The 12,170-nt window shown below is 41.6% G+C and overlaps 1 protein-coding gene and 1 pseudogene across 1 annotated transcript; one reads left to right on the top strand and one right to left on the bottom strand.

Moving 5' to 3' along the window:
* The first annotated feature begins 1,772 nt into the window (after nucleotides 1–1,772).
* LOC149971258 (uncharacterized) lies at nucleotides 1,773–4,163 on the top strand (annotated as a pseudogene).
* Nucleotides 4,164–6,297: 2,134 nt separating this feature from the next.
* On the bottom strand, nucleotides 6,298–10,930 carry LOC149971257 (olfactory receptor 1D5-like). The gene is made up of 3 exons (XM_090223436.1): nucleotides 10,289–10,930; nucleotides 6,548–6,684; nucleotides 6,298–6,403 (listed from the first exon to the last, which is right to left on the bottom strand). Exons 1-3 carry the CDS (start codon nucleotides 10,838–10,840, stop codon nucleotides 6,298–6,300), a joined length of 795 nt encoding a protein of 264 aa, XP_090079562.1. The 5' UTR covers nucleotides 10,841–10,930.
* Nucleotides 10,931–12,170: the final 1,240 nt, after the last annotated feature.

Raw genomic sequence — 12,170 nt, 5'->3', positions numbered from 1 at the left:
GTCCGCAATTCACGTCTCAATTTTGGAGGGAGTTTTGCCGTTTGATTGGGGCTTCCGTCAGTCTCTCTTCCGGCTTTCACCCCCAGTCTAACGGTCAAGCAGAACGGGCCAATCAGACTATTGGTCGCATCTTACGCAGTCTTTCTTTTCGCAACCCTGCGTCTTGGTCAGAACAGCTCCCCTGGGCAGAGTACGCCCACAACTCGCTTCCTTCGTCTGCGACCGGGCTATCTCCTTTTCAGAGTAGCCTCGGGTACCAGCCTCCGCTGTTCTCATCTCAGTTCGCCGAGTCCAGCGTCCCCTCCGCTCAGGCTTTTGTCCAACGTTGCGAGCGCACCTGGAAGAGGGTCAGGTCTGCACTTTGCCGTTATAGGACGCAGACTGTGAGGGCTGCTAATAAGCGTAGAACTAAGAGTCCTAGATATTGTCGCGGTCAGAGAGTTTGGCTCTCCACTCAGAACCTTCCCCTTAAGACGGCTTCTCGCAAGTTGACCCCGCGGTTCATTGGTCCGTTCCGTATTTCTCGGGTCATTAATCCTGTCGCAGTTCGACTTCTTCTTCCGCGATACCTTCGTCGCGTCCACCCGGTCTTCCATGTCTCCTGTATCAAGCCCGTTCTTCGCGCCCCCGCTCGTCTTCCCCCCCCCCAACCCCCCCATCCTTGTCGAGGGCGCACCCATCTACAGGGTCCGTAGGATTTTGGACATGCGTCCTCGGGGCCGTGGTCACCAGTACCTCGTAGATTGGGAGGGGTACGGTCCTGAGGAGAGGAGTTGGGTTCCCTCTCGGGACGTGCTGGACCGTGCGCTGATCGAGGATTTCCTCCGTTGTCGCCAGGTTTCCTCCTCGAGTGCGCCAGGAGGCGCTCGGTGAGTGGGGGGGTACTGTCATGTATTGTCATGTTGTGTCTTGTTTCTGTCCTTTCCTTTCACCCTGTCTCCCTCTGCTGGTCGTACTAGGTTACCGTTTCTGTCCCTCTTTTCCCCAGCTGTTCCTTGTCTTCTCTGACTACCTCATTCACCCCTTTTCCCACCTGTTCCCTTTTTCCCTCTGATTAGGTCCCTATATCTCTCTCTGTTTTTGTTCCTGTCCTTGTCGGATTCTTGTTTGTGTGTCTCATGCCTGAACCAGACTATCATCGTGTTTGCTGCAACCTTGTCCTGTCCTGTCGGAATCTACCTGTCCATCTGAGCCCACGTGTGTTCATCATTAAAGAAACTCTGTTTGTTAATTCGCTTTTGGGTCCTCATTCACGCACCTGACACTCGTATTTCATATGTCACGACGATTCACGCTATGTTTTTACAAACTTAACATTGTAAAAAAATAATGATTTATCTGCTTATATGGTCCATTCAGAAAATATTTACACCTTGACTTTTTCCCCATTTTGTTTTGGTACAAACTGAATTTAAAATGGATTAAATTGAGACTTTGTCACTGGCCTACACACAATACCCCATCATATCAAAGTGGAATTATGTTGTTTTTTTTAATTTACAAATTCATTTAAAAACGAAAAGCTAAAACGTCTTGAGTCAGTAAGTATTCAACCCCTTTGTTATGATCAGCCAAAATAAGTTCAGGAATAAAAATGTCACATAATAATTGCATGGAGTCACACTGTGTGCAATAAGTGTTTAATAGGATTTTTGAATGACTACCTCATCTCAAGGCACTGTAATAATGTTATCAATAATAAAAACAGAATGGCGTCACTAGAAGAGAAAAAAAAGGTTTTGTATAACAAATGTATCTTGTTTTTTAGGTGGAGGATTGTTATCCATGGTGCTGTGGATGGTTACAGCAGACTTGTTGTGTTTCTGAAGGCCTCTGACAACAACAGGACTGCCACAGTCATGGAGTCATTCGAAGCAGCCATCACCAGCTACGGAGTACCATCCCGGGTGAGATGTGACCGGGGTGGTGAAAACAACTGTATCTGTGCCTTCATGGAGCAATTCAGGGGGGGTGAGAGGGGAAGTGCCCTCAGAGGAAGGAGCACTCACAACCAGGGGATAGAGCTGCTGTGGAGGGACATGGAGTCATGGAGTCTCCAACGTTTACCATGACCTGTTCACCTTCTTAGAGACGGAGCAGATCATCGACATCAACAATGAGGTGCACCTGTGGGCACTGCACTTTGTGTTCCTGCCACGGGTGAACAGAGATCTTGCTGTGTTTGCCAGTCAGTGGAACCACCATGGGCTGAGGACTGAACAACGGCAGTCACCTCTGCAGATGTTCGTCTCGGGCTCCCTGGAAATGCAGAGGGCCAATCTGACAGCAGCAAGGGATTTGTTCGCCCCAATTTCAACCACCATCAGCTCTCAAGCCACCACCTCAGCGCCTCCTCCAATCACCACCTCAGCGCCTCCTCCAACCACCACCTCAGCTCCTCCTCCAACCACCACCTCAGCTCCTCCTCCAACCACCACCTCAGCTCCTCCTCCAACCACCACCATCACCTCAGCTCCTCCTCCAACCACCACCTCAGCTCCTCCAACCACCACCACAGCTCCTCCAACCACCACCACAGCTCCTCCAACCACTGGCGCCGCAGCTCTTTATTGGTCGGAAGGGGTGATTGTGGCACAAATCCAGTTCACCATCAGCAACACACAGATGGAACTGTTGCGGACAATAAATCCATTGGATGGCCCCAGAGGCAGCCTGGGAGTTAAAATTCTACAGATGGTTATGGCAGTAATATCTTCAGCGCCACTCGTTCCTCCTCCAACCTGACTTACTACACTCCTGATACTCCCCTACTTGGATGAGGGATTGGACGCTATATCTTCAGCAGTGACCTGAGTATTGAGTGGCATTCATTCCTTTGAATCAGTTAATTTTTATAATACTATTATAACTATTATACATTTTATAATAACATTCCCCCTCTTTCACACACTGTATGATTTGGTCTCTAGAAAAGTACGACAGACATCTTCAACTCTGAACGGATGGGAACCAGAGTTTAGACAGGTGGCCTTAACAAAAGCTTACTTAGCTCCATTCCATTACGATTTTGTTTGGTCATATTTGGAGAGTGTCAGGTACTGCTATGGTTATTGTATTTTTCTCTATAGGACTTTAGCACAATATTCATCTGCTGACACAATATTTGTCTTCCACTCAGTACAAAACGACCCAGGAGAGGCCTACTGCAAGCACTGGATTGGAGCCTTCAGAGCGTGCCTGCTGTGGGAGGACAACAGAATATCCTGAAAGGACATTATTAAAACAGAACAACATTTTTTGGAATGCCCAATCGGGACTTTTGTAAATTGTTAAAATAAATAATTGTGTGGAGAACACCCTATGGTTAAAAAATAATAATTATGAAGATAGGGATTCGGTGGTCCGGCCCCTGTTACATTTTACATCATTGTGATTAACAGCAACCTATTACAGTTAGTAACATAACATTGTTGACACATTGTGTGATGTGATGTGGTTGAAGATGGACTAGTGCAGGGCTCTCAACCTTGTACCTGGAGAGCTACTGTTTTGTAGGTTCACTCAAACCCTAATCTAGTGCACCTGATTTTAATAATTACCTGCTTAATAAGTTAATCAGGTTAGTTACAATTGAGGTTGGATTGAAAACCTACAGGAGGGTAGATAAGTCACTACGAAGGTGCAGTTCCCAGAAGTGGAGCTGTCACTTAATGCAATGGATGGGAAGCCTTATTTCATGTAGTTGTAATTAAACGATGTCTGAAGTTAATTTGTTATTAAGGTAGGACATCAAATTATCAGCAGTACTTCAGTCAATATCAGCAAAGAATATTGGTTATGTCACGACTTCTGCCAAAGTCGTTGCCTCTCCTTGTTCGGGCGGTGCTCGGCGTTCGACGTCACCGGTCTTCTAGCCATCATTGATCCGTTTTTCATTTTCCATTGGTTTTGTCTTGTCTTCCCACACACCTGTTTTCAATTCCATTCATTACCTGTTGTGTATTTAACCCTCTGTTTCCCCTCATGTCTTTGTCAGAGATTGTTTATTGTCAGTGTAGTGTTTTTTTGTATAGGTGCGCGACGGGTCTTCGTACCCATATTTGTTTATATTCATTTTTCTATTTAGTGTAATGGAGCATGTTACTTGGACATTTATTAAAAGACTCCCTTTTACACTCCGTTTGACTCTCCTGCGCCTGAGTTCCCTGCCACCTATACATATATTTCTGACAAGTTATTAGTGAAGTGTCAGTAAAGTGTTTCTAAAACTAAACCTTAAAAACACCAAGACAAACAATATGGACGGTATAATTTAATATTAATGATCATTAAGTGAACAATAACAGCCAACATGGAAATACAGTGCATTTGGAAAGTATTCAGACCCCTTGACTTTTTCCACATATTGTTACATTAGAGCCTTATTTTAAAATGGATTAAATAAATAATGTAGCATCATACCCAAGAAGACTCAATAGTGTAATCGCTGCCAAAGGTGCTTCAGCAAAGTACTGAGTAAAGGGTCATAAATGTAATATATATTTTTTTAATTACATGTGCAAAAATGTCAACCTGTTTTTGCTTTGTCATTATGGGGTATTGTGTGTAAATTGATGAGGGGGGGGGGGAATTATTGTATCCATTTTTGAACAAGGCTGTAACGTGATAAAATGTGGAAAAAGTCAAGGAGTCTGAATACGTTCCGAATGCACTGTACAAGCAATACAGATCTAAGTAGATAATGCTTAAATGTTGATGTGCAGTTACATTTTCAAACACTCTATTGCTACTGTAGTTTAGTGCTACTAGATACAATTATGTATCGTAAAAATATGTTTTTATGCAACACCGAAATGTGGGGAATTCACAATACCGGATGTCACGAATTCCCTAAAACCATTTTAGGTGCTATGAAGAGGGAGCCTTAGTGTCACAGCACACGCGTTTGCCTCTGTGTACTTTTTCTTCTGCTTCTCAGCGAGACGCTCTCGCGCTGTGTGAAGGAATTCGAACCCAAGGGGTGATACCACTGTTGCCCCAGTAGCAAACTCCAACACCATCGCCATTTAAAATACACATTTAAATCACAAAATGGAATAATATACAGTTACCGATAAACTGGAACAATGGTTTGTCATGGTCATGGTTTAGAGACAGTATGTATGTTTAAAATAAGTATTAAGGACAATATAGTGATGTGTATTGATTTAGGGGGGTAGACTGATTAAAAATACTTATGTTAGAGGAGGTAATGACAAGTACTTCACAGATTTATGACAGAGTTGACTTACTGTTCCAAGGCCACCTGCATGCTCCCTTGGACAAATTGTTGAGCCACCAATTTAACCACACCATCTCTGTCCTCCATTGTATTTCAGCCCCAGTAGGCTCAGCCAGTCTGCCGATTCCTCCAATTTGTTATTCACCTCTGATAGGTCCTCTGCTTTTTTGATCTAGAATTTGAAAAATGTATGACAGGCAATTGAGAATTTTAAACACAGCCAAAGAAACCATACATGTAAAAAATTATGATCTATTATTTCCTGTTGCTGTTAGCGAGGACATCAAACTTACATTTTCCATATGTGCTCTCAGAGTAGTGTGGCTCACCTCCTCCAAACTGAGTGGAGGTGCAGGCTTCCCACACACTGCTGCGAAGAGTCGCTAAGAGAAGAAGTGTGGCCCAACCCCTCCATGGACCACACACACCCTGATCATTTCCCCAATGGTTCCATAAAGGCCCTCATGTGATGCTAAAAATACAATTTCAATTGTGTTCCAGCTTTGTAATCCCTATGATATATCGCCCTGGACAGAGCACCTGAAAAAGCCTCTTCAGTAATTGTTTAGCTTAAATTCTGTATTTTACATGAAAATCAGACCTTAATATGGGTAAAAAGAAGGCTTACCTTGAACCTCAAGGGACAGCCGTTTCGCTCCTTCCGGACCCTCTAAGATGGCCGAGTCCCTGATGTCCCTCATGAGGAGCCTGTAATACTCCCTGGAGGGACCCCCTTGGTCAACTGCCCCCTCCACCTTGGACTCAACATCCACAACGGCAACGTCCATCTTAGCCCCTGCATTAAAGTTTTTGCGTTGAAATGCAAACAGGCTACTGTTTAGGACGTTGCCCCTGTGGACATTTATCATGTTGGCAATGGGGCAGTGGTCCACTCGGCTCCAGAGCGTACGTAAAATGGCACTTATGTCCTTTCTAGGGGGGGCTCATTCAAAATGTATGACAAATCGAATAAGGATTGATCCTAAGGGAAAATACACTCACATTAAGGTTTTAAAAACTACATTTTGTTTATAAACAAATGCTCTTAAAAAAACTCATTCTCTGGGTCCGATGATGGAGATGGAGATTAGGGAGGGGAAGGTGAAGGTGAGGGAGAAGGAGAAAGTGGGGGGCCGGTGAGAGGTGAGGTGATAGGATGGCCTGTAAATGGACAGAAACAACCACACAAAGGTTATAACTATCAAGTAGTTTGAATGTAGTCCAATACAAACATCAAATATATTATTTTTAGGTATTGTCATGCTAGTCACCTGCACATCCTCCACAGACAACCACAACACATACAGTGTTGTTGACTCCCGAATGCCATGGTCCTCCAATGACCTGTTAATCGTGCTCTTCAGGGTTGCAAAGCCCGCTGCTGCCTGGAGGGTAAAAACCTCACTCCAGTCATCATCCTCCCCCACAAAATCAAACAACATCTATATAACAAAAGACTAACATTAACAATTGTAATTCAACCTGAAATGTACATTTATAGTACTGACTTTATCAACAAGTAAATTAATGACTTACCTGAATGGATTCAGAGAGCCGTAATCTACTAATCCGCTCCCTCGCATCTGGGTATTTTATCTAGAAGGGCACTCCATCAGGCTGCTCTGGATGAGAGACCACCCTCTGTCTTCTCTCAACTATTGACTACAATATGCATTACTGTTAGCGTTAAGTTACAAATATTTTTTATACCACAGCATTGTTGAATTCTAGAATGGGCATTAAAACCAGTTCAGAAAGAAAAAGGCATGTAGAAATACATTTTTACCATGTATTAAGCAATGAATAATACAAGCCGTGGCGATGTAGGCTCTGCTTATTCAGGGTAGCTCACTGCCCAAGCAAAGCGTCAATATAAAATAGCCTACAGGCAGTGAGTATGATAAGCTATACCAATGCCCCCGGCAGGAACACATAACCTAACAGGTGAAGCCTGAGGTGCTGGTTGGAGCAAGAAGCCAGTGCATAGTAGCAGTAGCAGCAGGATTTCTGCCGTTAAATGTGTGCTTTAGTATTGTTTTCTTGGTAACTGTAATATTTTGTCCTGCTGCGTCGTCCATTATTTCCAAGGTAATGTAAAGAACGTCTGCATTTATCCCTTACGTAATGTACAGATGATATCAACTTAGTGAAATCCCTTACCTTCCCCCGCCTGCTCTCCCACTCCTCAAAACGATGACATTTCATCTCCTGTGAAAAAAATAAGTATTGAATGAATCTGTTTTGTGTATGAAAATGTAAGTGTTTCCTGTTGGAATGCCGTTGATGTGTGATCTGAACAGATTTACTAAGATATATCATATACATACTTTCTCCTGGTCTGCAGCCAGAGAGAGATGGTTGACCTCGTCTTGAAGATGCCGTATCTCCCACATTTCCTCTAGAGACTGAAATCAATACAGGTACAGTAATACATAAAGCCATTCTGATTGTTACGTTACAATGACAATCCTAGAACTAATATTATACTTTATAATTTGATGCTAAAAGTGGAAGAAGTAATTTAACGTTCCAAACCTCTAGTGTCATTGAAGCTTGTTGTGAGGCAACAGGGAGGCCAATCTCCATAGGCAGAGTCTCTGTCTCTGAGGTTCTGTCCTCCCTTAGTTTCCTTTAACATAAAAATACAAGAAATCACTAGTTGCTCAATTACTTTATAACATTTGTGTACAGAGGGAAATCCAGTTTATTTTAAAATTAATTCATTACCTCTGGCATTTATCACACGACATAATAGAGCTCAATCTACCTCCCCCTTCCTAACACATAAGCTATCAAATACCTTCAGTCTTAATACCTTTCAATCTCCCTAGCCCAGCTGATTTTATTGCAGCTGGACACATGCTGTCTAGCTGTAGGAGAATGAGCCTCCTCTTCCTGTCTGTCTTTAAAGGCCTCTACATTTGGATTCATCTGGAGGAATGTTTCCCCCAAAACCTTCAAGAAGCTGCTCTCCTCCTGACCATAATGCACATTGATCTGCCTCACAGGATACTCTAAAGATACTGAGATATGGAAAAATGATCCTAATATAAAACAGGGAAACAGTCCATGATCTTCAAATCAGTAAAATAACATTCAATAAGTTTATGTTTAACCACAAGATAGATTCACACTTAGCTTACTTACAAAGCAAGCACTGTGCACCGCACCGTGTCCTCATGTACTACATGGATATAGGGAAAATGTACCTATCCTGTTCAGCTGCCGGATGGTAGGGTCAGCGATGAGGCAAACCCTCATAGTTATCAGCCTGCTCCTCTCGGTTTGCCATCTTTGGACTCCAGCATTATTCCGTCTCCTGAATGATTGAAATGTGACATGTGCAAACGTTATAAAAATTACAATAATGACACTCAGCATAATCGACGCCGCCCAGAGTGGCGCACCCCGCGGTAACGTTAGCTGTTGCAATCATTAGCTAGCTAACGTTACTAGGTAGTTGTGCCGGTTAATGTTGACTTTTGCCTAACCTACCAGAATGAATCCTACCTTTGAACCACCCGATCCTCCTGGGGTGGTTGTAAAGGTGGTTGCACTTGGCTGGAACAACGTAAAAAGCGGTCTCTCATGTTTTCAAGGTTCGACATGACTTAGTCGTTTGTTGGTGATGATGAATGAGAAGTTTTTCATATAGTGATTGGCCAACATTTGCATATAGTTTACATAGTATTATTTGTCGTGTATCTTTTTGACACGCAAAAGACCCAAACGGCGTTCCATAGCTGGAGGTGTAAAAAACATATGGGGACATATTTATATTATTATTTATTTATTAATTTATTAATATATTTATATTTATACAACTCACCACCATTAATGAACTGTGGAGCTTCTCAAAGTAATTTTTCTTCACCTCAAACAGCAAGGAAACAAAGTATGTTTCAAGAAACAATTGAGAATAACAATAGTTCCTCAAAGTATTTGAACAACATTTCCTTTTCTCTCCCTTTCGATAACCACTCGGCAAGAAGGGAAAAATGTAATGACCTGATCCAATGGAAACGTCATAAAATACTTGACACAGTTGATAGTTGATACAATGTTTACAGTTAGTTGCAGACAGGTCATGTGTAGCCAATGTGATTTTATCAGGATATTGTTTTTATGTGTTGGCTTTATGTAGGCTATGTTTACATAGTTGGCAATTGCAATAAAGGTTACTTTTAGATTTGTATCTTTTTCATTTAGATTAAGATTGTAGATAAACCACAGACAATGATTTTGAGATACAAAGACTATTATATATTAAAAGAAAATGTTCCACAATAATGTGCACATGAAAATTATTACTGGTAAGCAGATTGGTAGAAATTGTAAAATAAATTGGCACATAGGTTGGGTGTATATATGGAAAAATATATATTTTTAAATGTATACAAATCCATTAGATCGAAAGAAAAGACTACTTAATGGTTGACTAAGATTTTTTGGGGTCGGGTAGAGTGAAATTTAGGGAGGACCCCCTGCCAGGTGTTGTCCCCCCCTTCCTCTCCACTTCTAAAACAAAAGTTGCGCTCTTGGTGACAGGTATCAAGAAATGAGGCACCATTTAATCTTGCAACAGTTTTGGCAGATTTTACCTTTGTATTTGTTGACTTATGATATCAGGAAGTCTCCCTGGTGTGTAAGATTATGTAACTAACATTTCATATCAATGATTTTATGTGGAGTACACTTTCTAAAAACTGCCCTTCGAATCTGCTGGAGGTTAAGTCCATATATGAGAGGGTTAAAGACAGGTGGTATAACAAGGAATTGTACGGCCATTGCATTACGCATATTGAGCGTAATATTTACATTACTATTCCATCCTTGCAGATTGTCAAACAGGGTCACTGTGATGAAAATAAATATTGTTATTAAATGTGGCACACATGTCTGTGTGAACTTAATCCTTCCCTTAGCTGACTTTACACAATTTCTTACAATCTGACAGTAAGAAAATACAATAAAAAGTATTGGTAAAACATGAACCATAATTACAAATTTGTTCAAAATCTGATTGATTGGAATGGGTAAACATGCATGTTTCAGTATAGACGGAATGTCACAGAAGATCTTATCAATGCGAGATCCACACAAAGGAACTCTGACGGTTAAACTAACTACTATGAGTCCTATAAATAAAGGATAACACCAAGAAAATAAGAGTAACTTTCTAACAGTTAAAGATGTCACAATGGTATGATATAGTAGTGGTCTGCATATTGCCACATACCTGTCGTAAGACATCACTGTTAAAGTAGACATTTCACACATGACAGATGTGTATATTACATAGGTTTGAGTCAAACATCCACCATAAGATATCCCCTGAACATCTGACTGAAGGTCCAGTAAGAACTTGGGGTAGAAACCAGCAGTTCCATACAATCCATTGACACATAGACTACACAGAAAGATATACATGGGCTCATGGAGACCTTTCTGCTGAATGATTGTTATGATCAGAGTCAGATTCACAGTGATGATGAGAAGGTATGTGATAAGAGACAAGGTAAAATATACTGATTTGTTGTTAAATGTCTCTTGTAAGCCAAAGAGATAAAATAACTTGACTTGGGTTGAGTTCTCCATAGCTTTTGTTAATTTTCTTCCTCCGGTTAATGCAGCAATTCTTAGTCCTTGCAAGGCTTGAGTGTGTATGGATGTGAATGAATTCAAGTGTGAATCATATGATTCTGTTTAGGCTCAGACTAAACACAATAGTTTTAACAAAACAAATTCACATCCTCCCTCAAACTCTTAAAAAAAAAAAGATCCCGATATTAGTTGTACATTATCAGACTTCGGAGGTGTGAAAGAAATGAAAAAACCTGTGTCCATGAAATGCCTTCTTGTTTGACAGAGGAGACTGCTCCAATATCTTGTCCTGGTAGCCTCTAAATATACCATAGTGTATGATCACATGGGATTGTAGTTTCAGTGTCAACATGTAACCCCTCCATAGAGATCTATATTGAGTTTATGACAAGAAACTAATTGGATTATATTTACTTTATTTATGTTTTAACCCAGCAAACAGGAGATGTCCTAAGGACATTCGGCAACGTTCCCATTAGGTCCCTTTAAGGCAGCGTTTCCCAAACTGTCCTGGGGACCCCAAGTGGTGCACGTGCATTTTCTTGCCCAAGTACTACATAGCTTATTCAAATAATCAAATCTTAATGATTAGTTACTGTAATTATTTAAATCAGCTGTGTAGTGCTAAGGCAAACACCAAAATGTGCACCCCTTTTGGGTCCCCAGGTCAAAGTTTGGGAAATGTTGCTTTAGGGGTTTCAGCGAGACGCCATCCCACTGATGACTTTGTACAATAGTCAGAACATTGTAGGAACATTAAAACATGACATTTACCTCGGGACCATAAGAGGGCGTTCAGAACAAATACCGGTTTGGTCACAGTGTAACGTTATTTTAAGGTATACTGATTTGATTTATTTTAAGATTTTTCTGAGTTACAGTTCCTATACGGAAGTCAGTCAATTGAAATAAATAAATTAGGCCATAATCTATGGATTTCACATGACTGGGAATAGACCCTTTAAAAAAAGGTACGGGTGTGGATCAGAAATCCAGTCAGTATCTGGTGATCACCATTTGCCTCATACAGCGCAACACATCTCATTGGCATAGAGTTGATCATGCTGTTGATTGTGGAATGTTGTCCCACTCCTCTCCAATGGCCGTGCGAAGTTTCTGGATATTGGCGGGAATTGGAACACCCTGTTGTACATGTCGATCCAGATTATCCGAAACACGCTCAATGGGTGACATGTCTGGTGAGTATGCAGACCATGGAAGAACTGGGACATTTTCAGCTTCCAGAAATTGTGTACAGATCCTTGCGACATGGGGCCGTGTATTATCATGCTAAAACTTGAAGTGATGGCAGCTGATGAGCGGC

The sequence above is a fragment of the Oncorhynchus mykiss genome, chromosome 27 (assembly GCF_057628025.1).
Source record: "Oncorhynchus mykiss isolate SJ-2025 chromosome 27, ASM5762802v1, whole genome shotgun sequence".
Lineage (NCBI taxonomy): Eukaryota > Metazoa > Chordata > Actinopteri > Salmoniformes > Salmonidae > Oncorhynchus > Oncorhynchus mykiss.
Note: the sequence above shows the minus strand (reverse complement) of the source record. Positions and strands in the feature narration are given on the sequence as shown.

Bases quoted from the DNA above. Each gene is read 5' to 3' on its own strand.
- LOC149971257 (XM_090223436.1), bottom strand. From the start codon at position 10,840: ATGGAGAACTCAACCCAAGTCAAGTTATTTTATCTCTTTGGCTTACAA. The intron at 6,685-10,288 runs GCATGTTTACCC...TTTGTTATATAG, and splicing joins TTCCGTCTATACTGAAACAT to ATGTTGTTTGATTTTGTGGG. The intron at 6,404-6,547 runs GTATGTGTTGTG...GTCCATTTACAG, and splicing joins ATTCGGGAGTCAACAACACT to GCCATCCTATCACCTCACCT.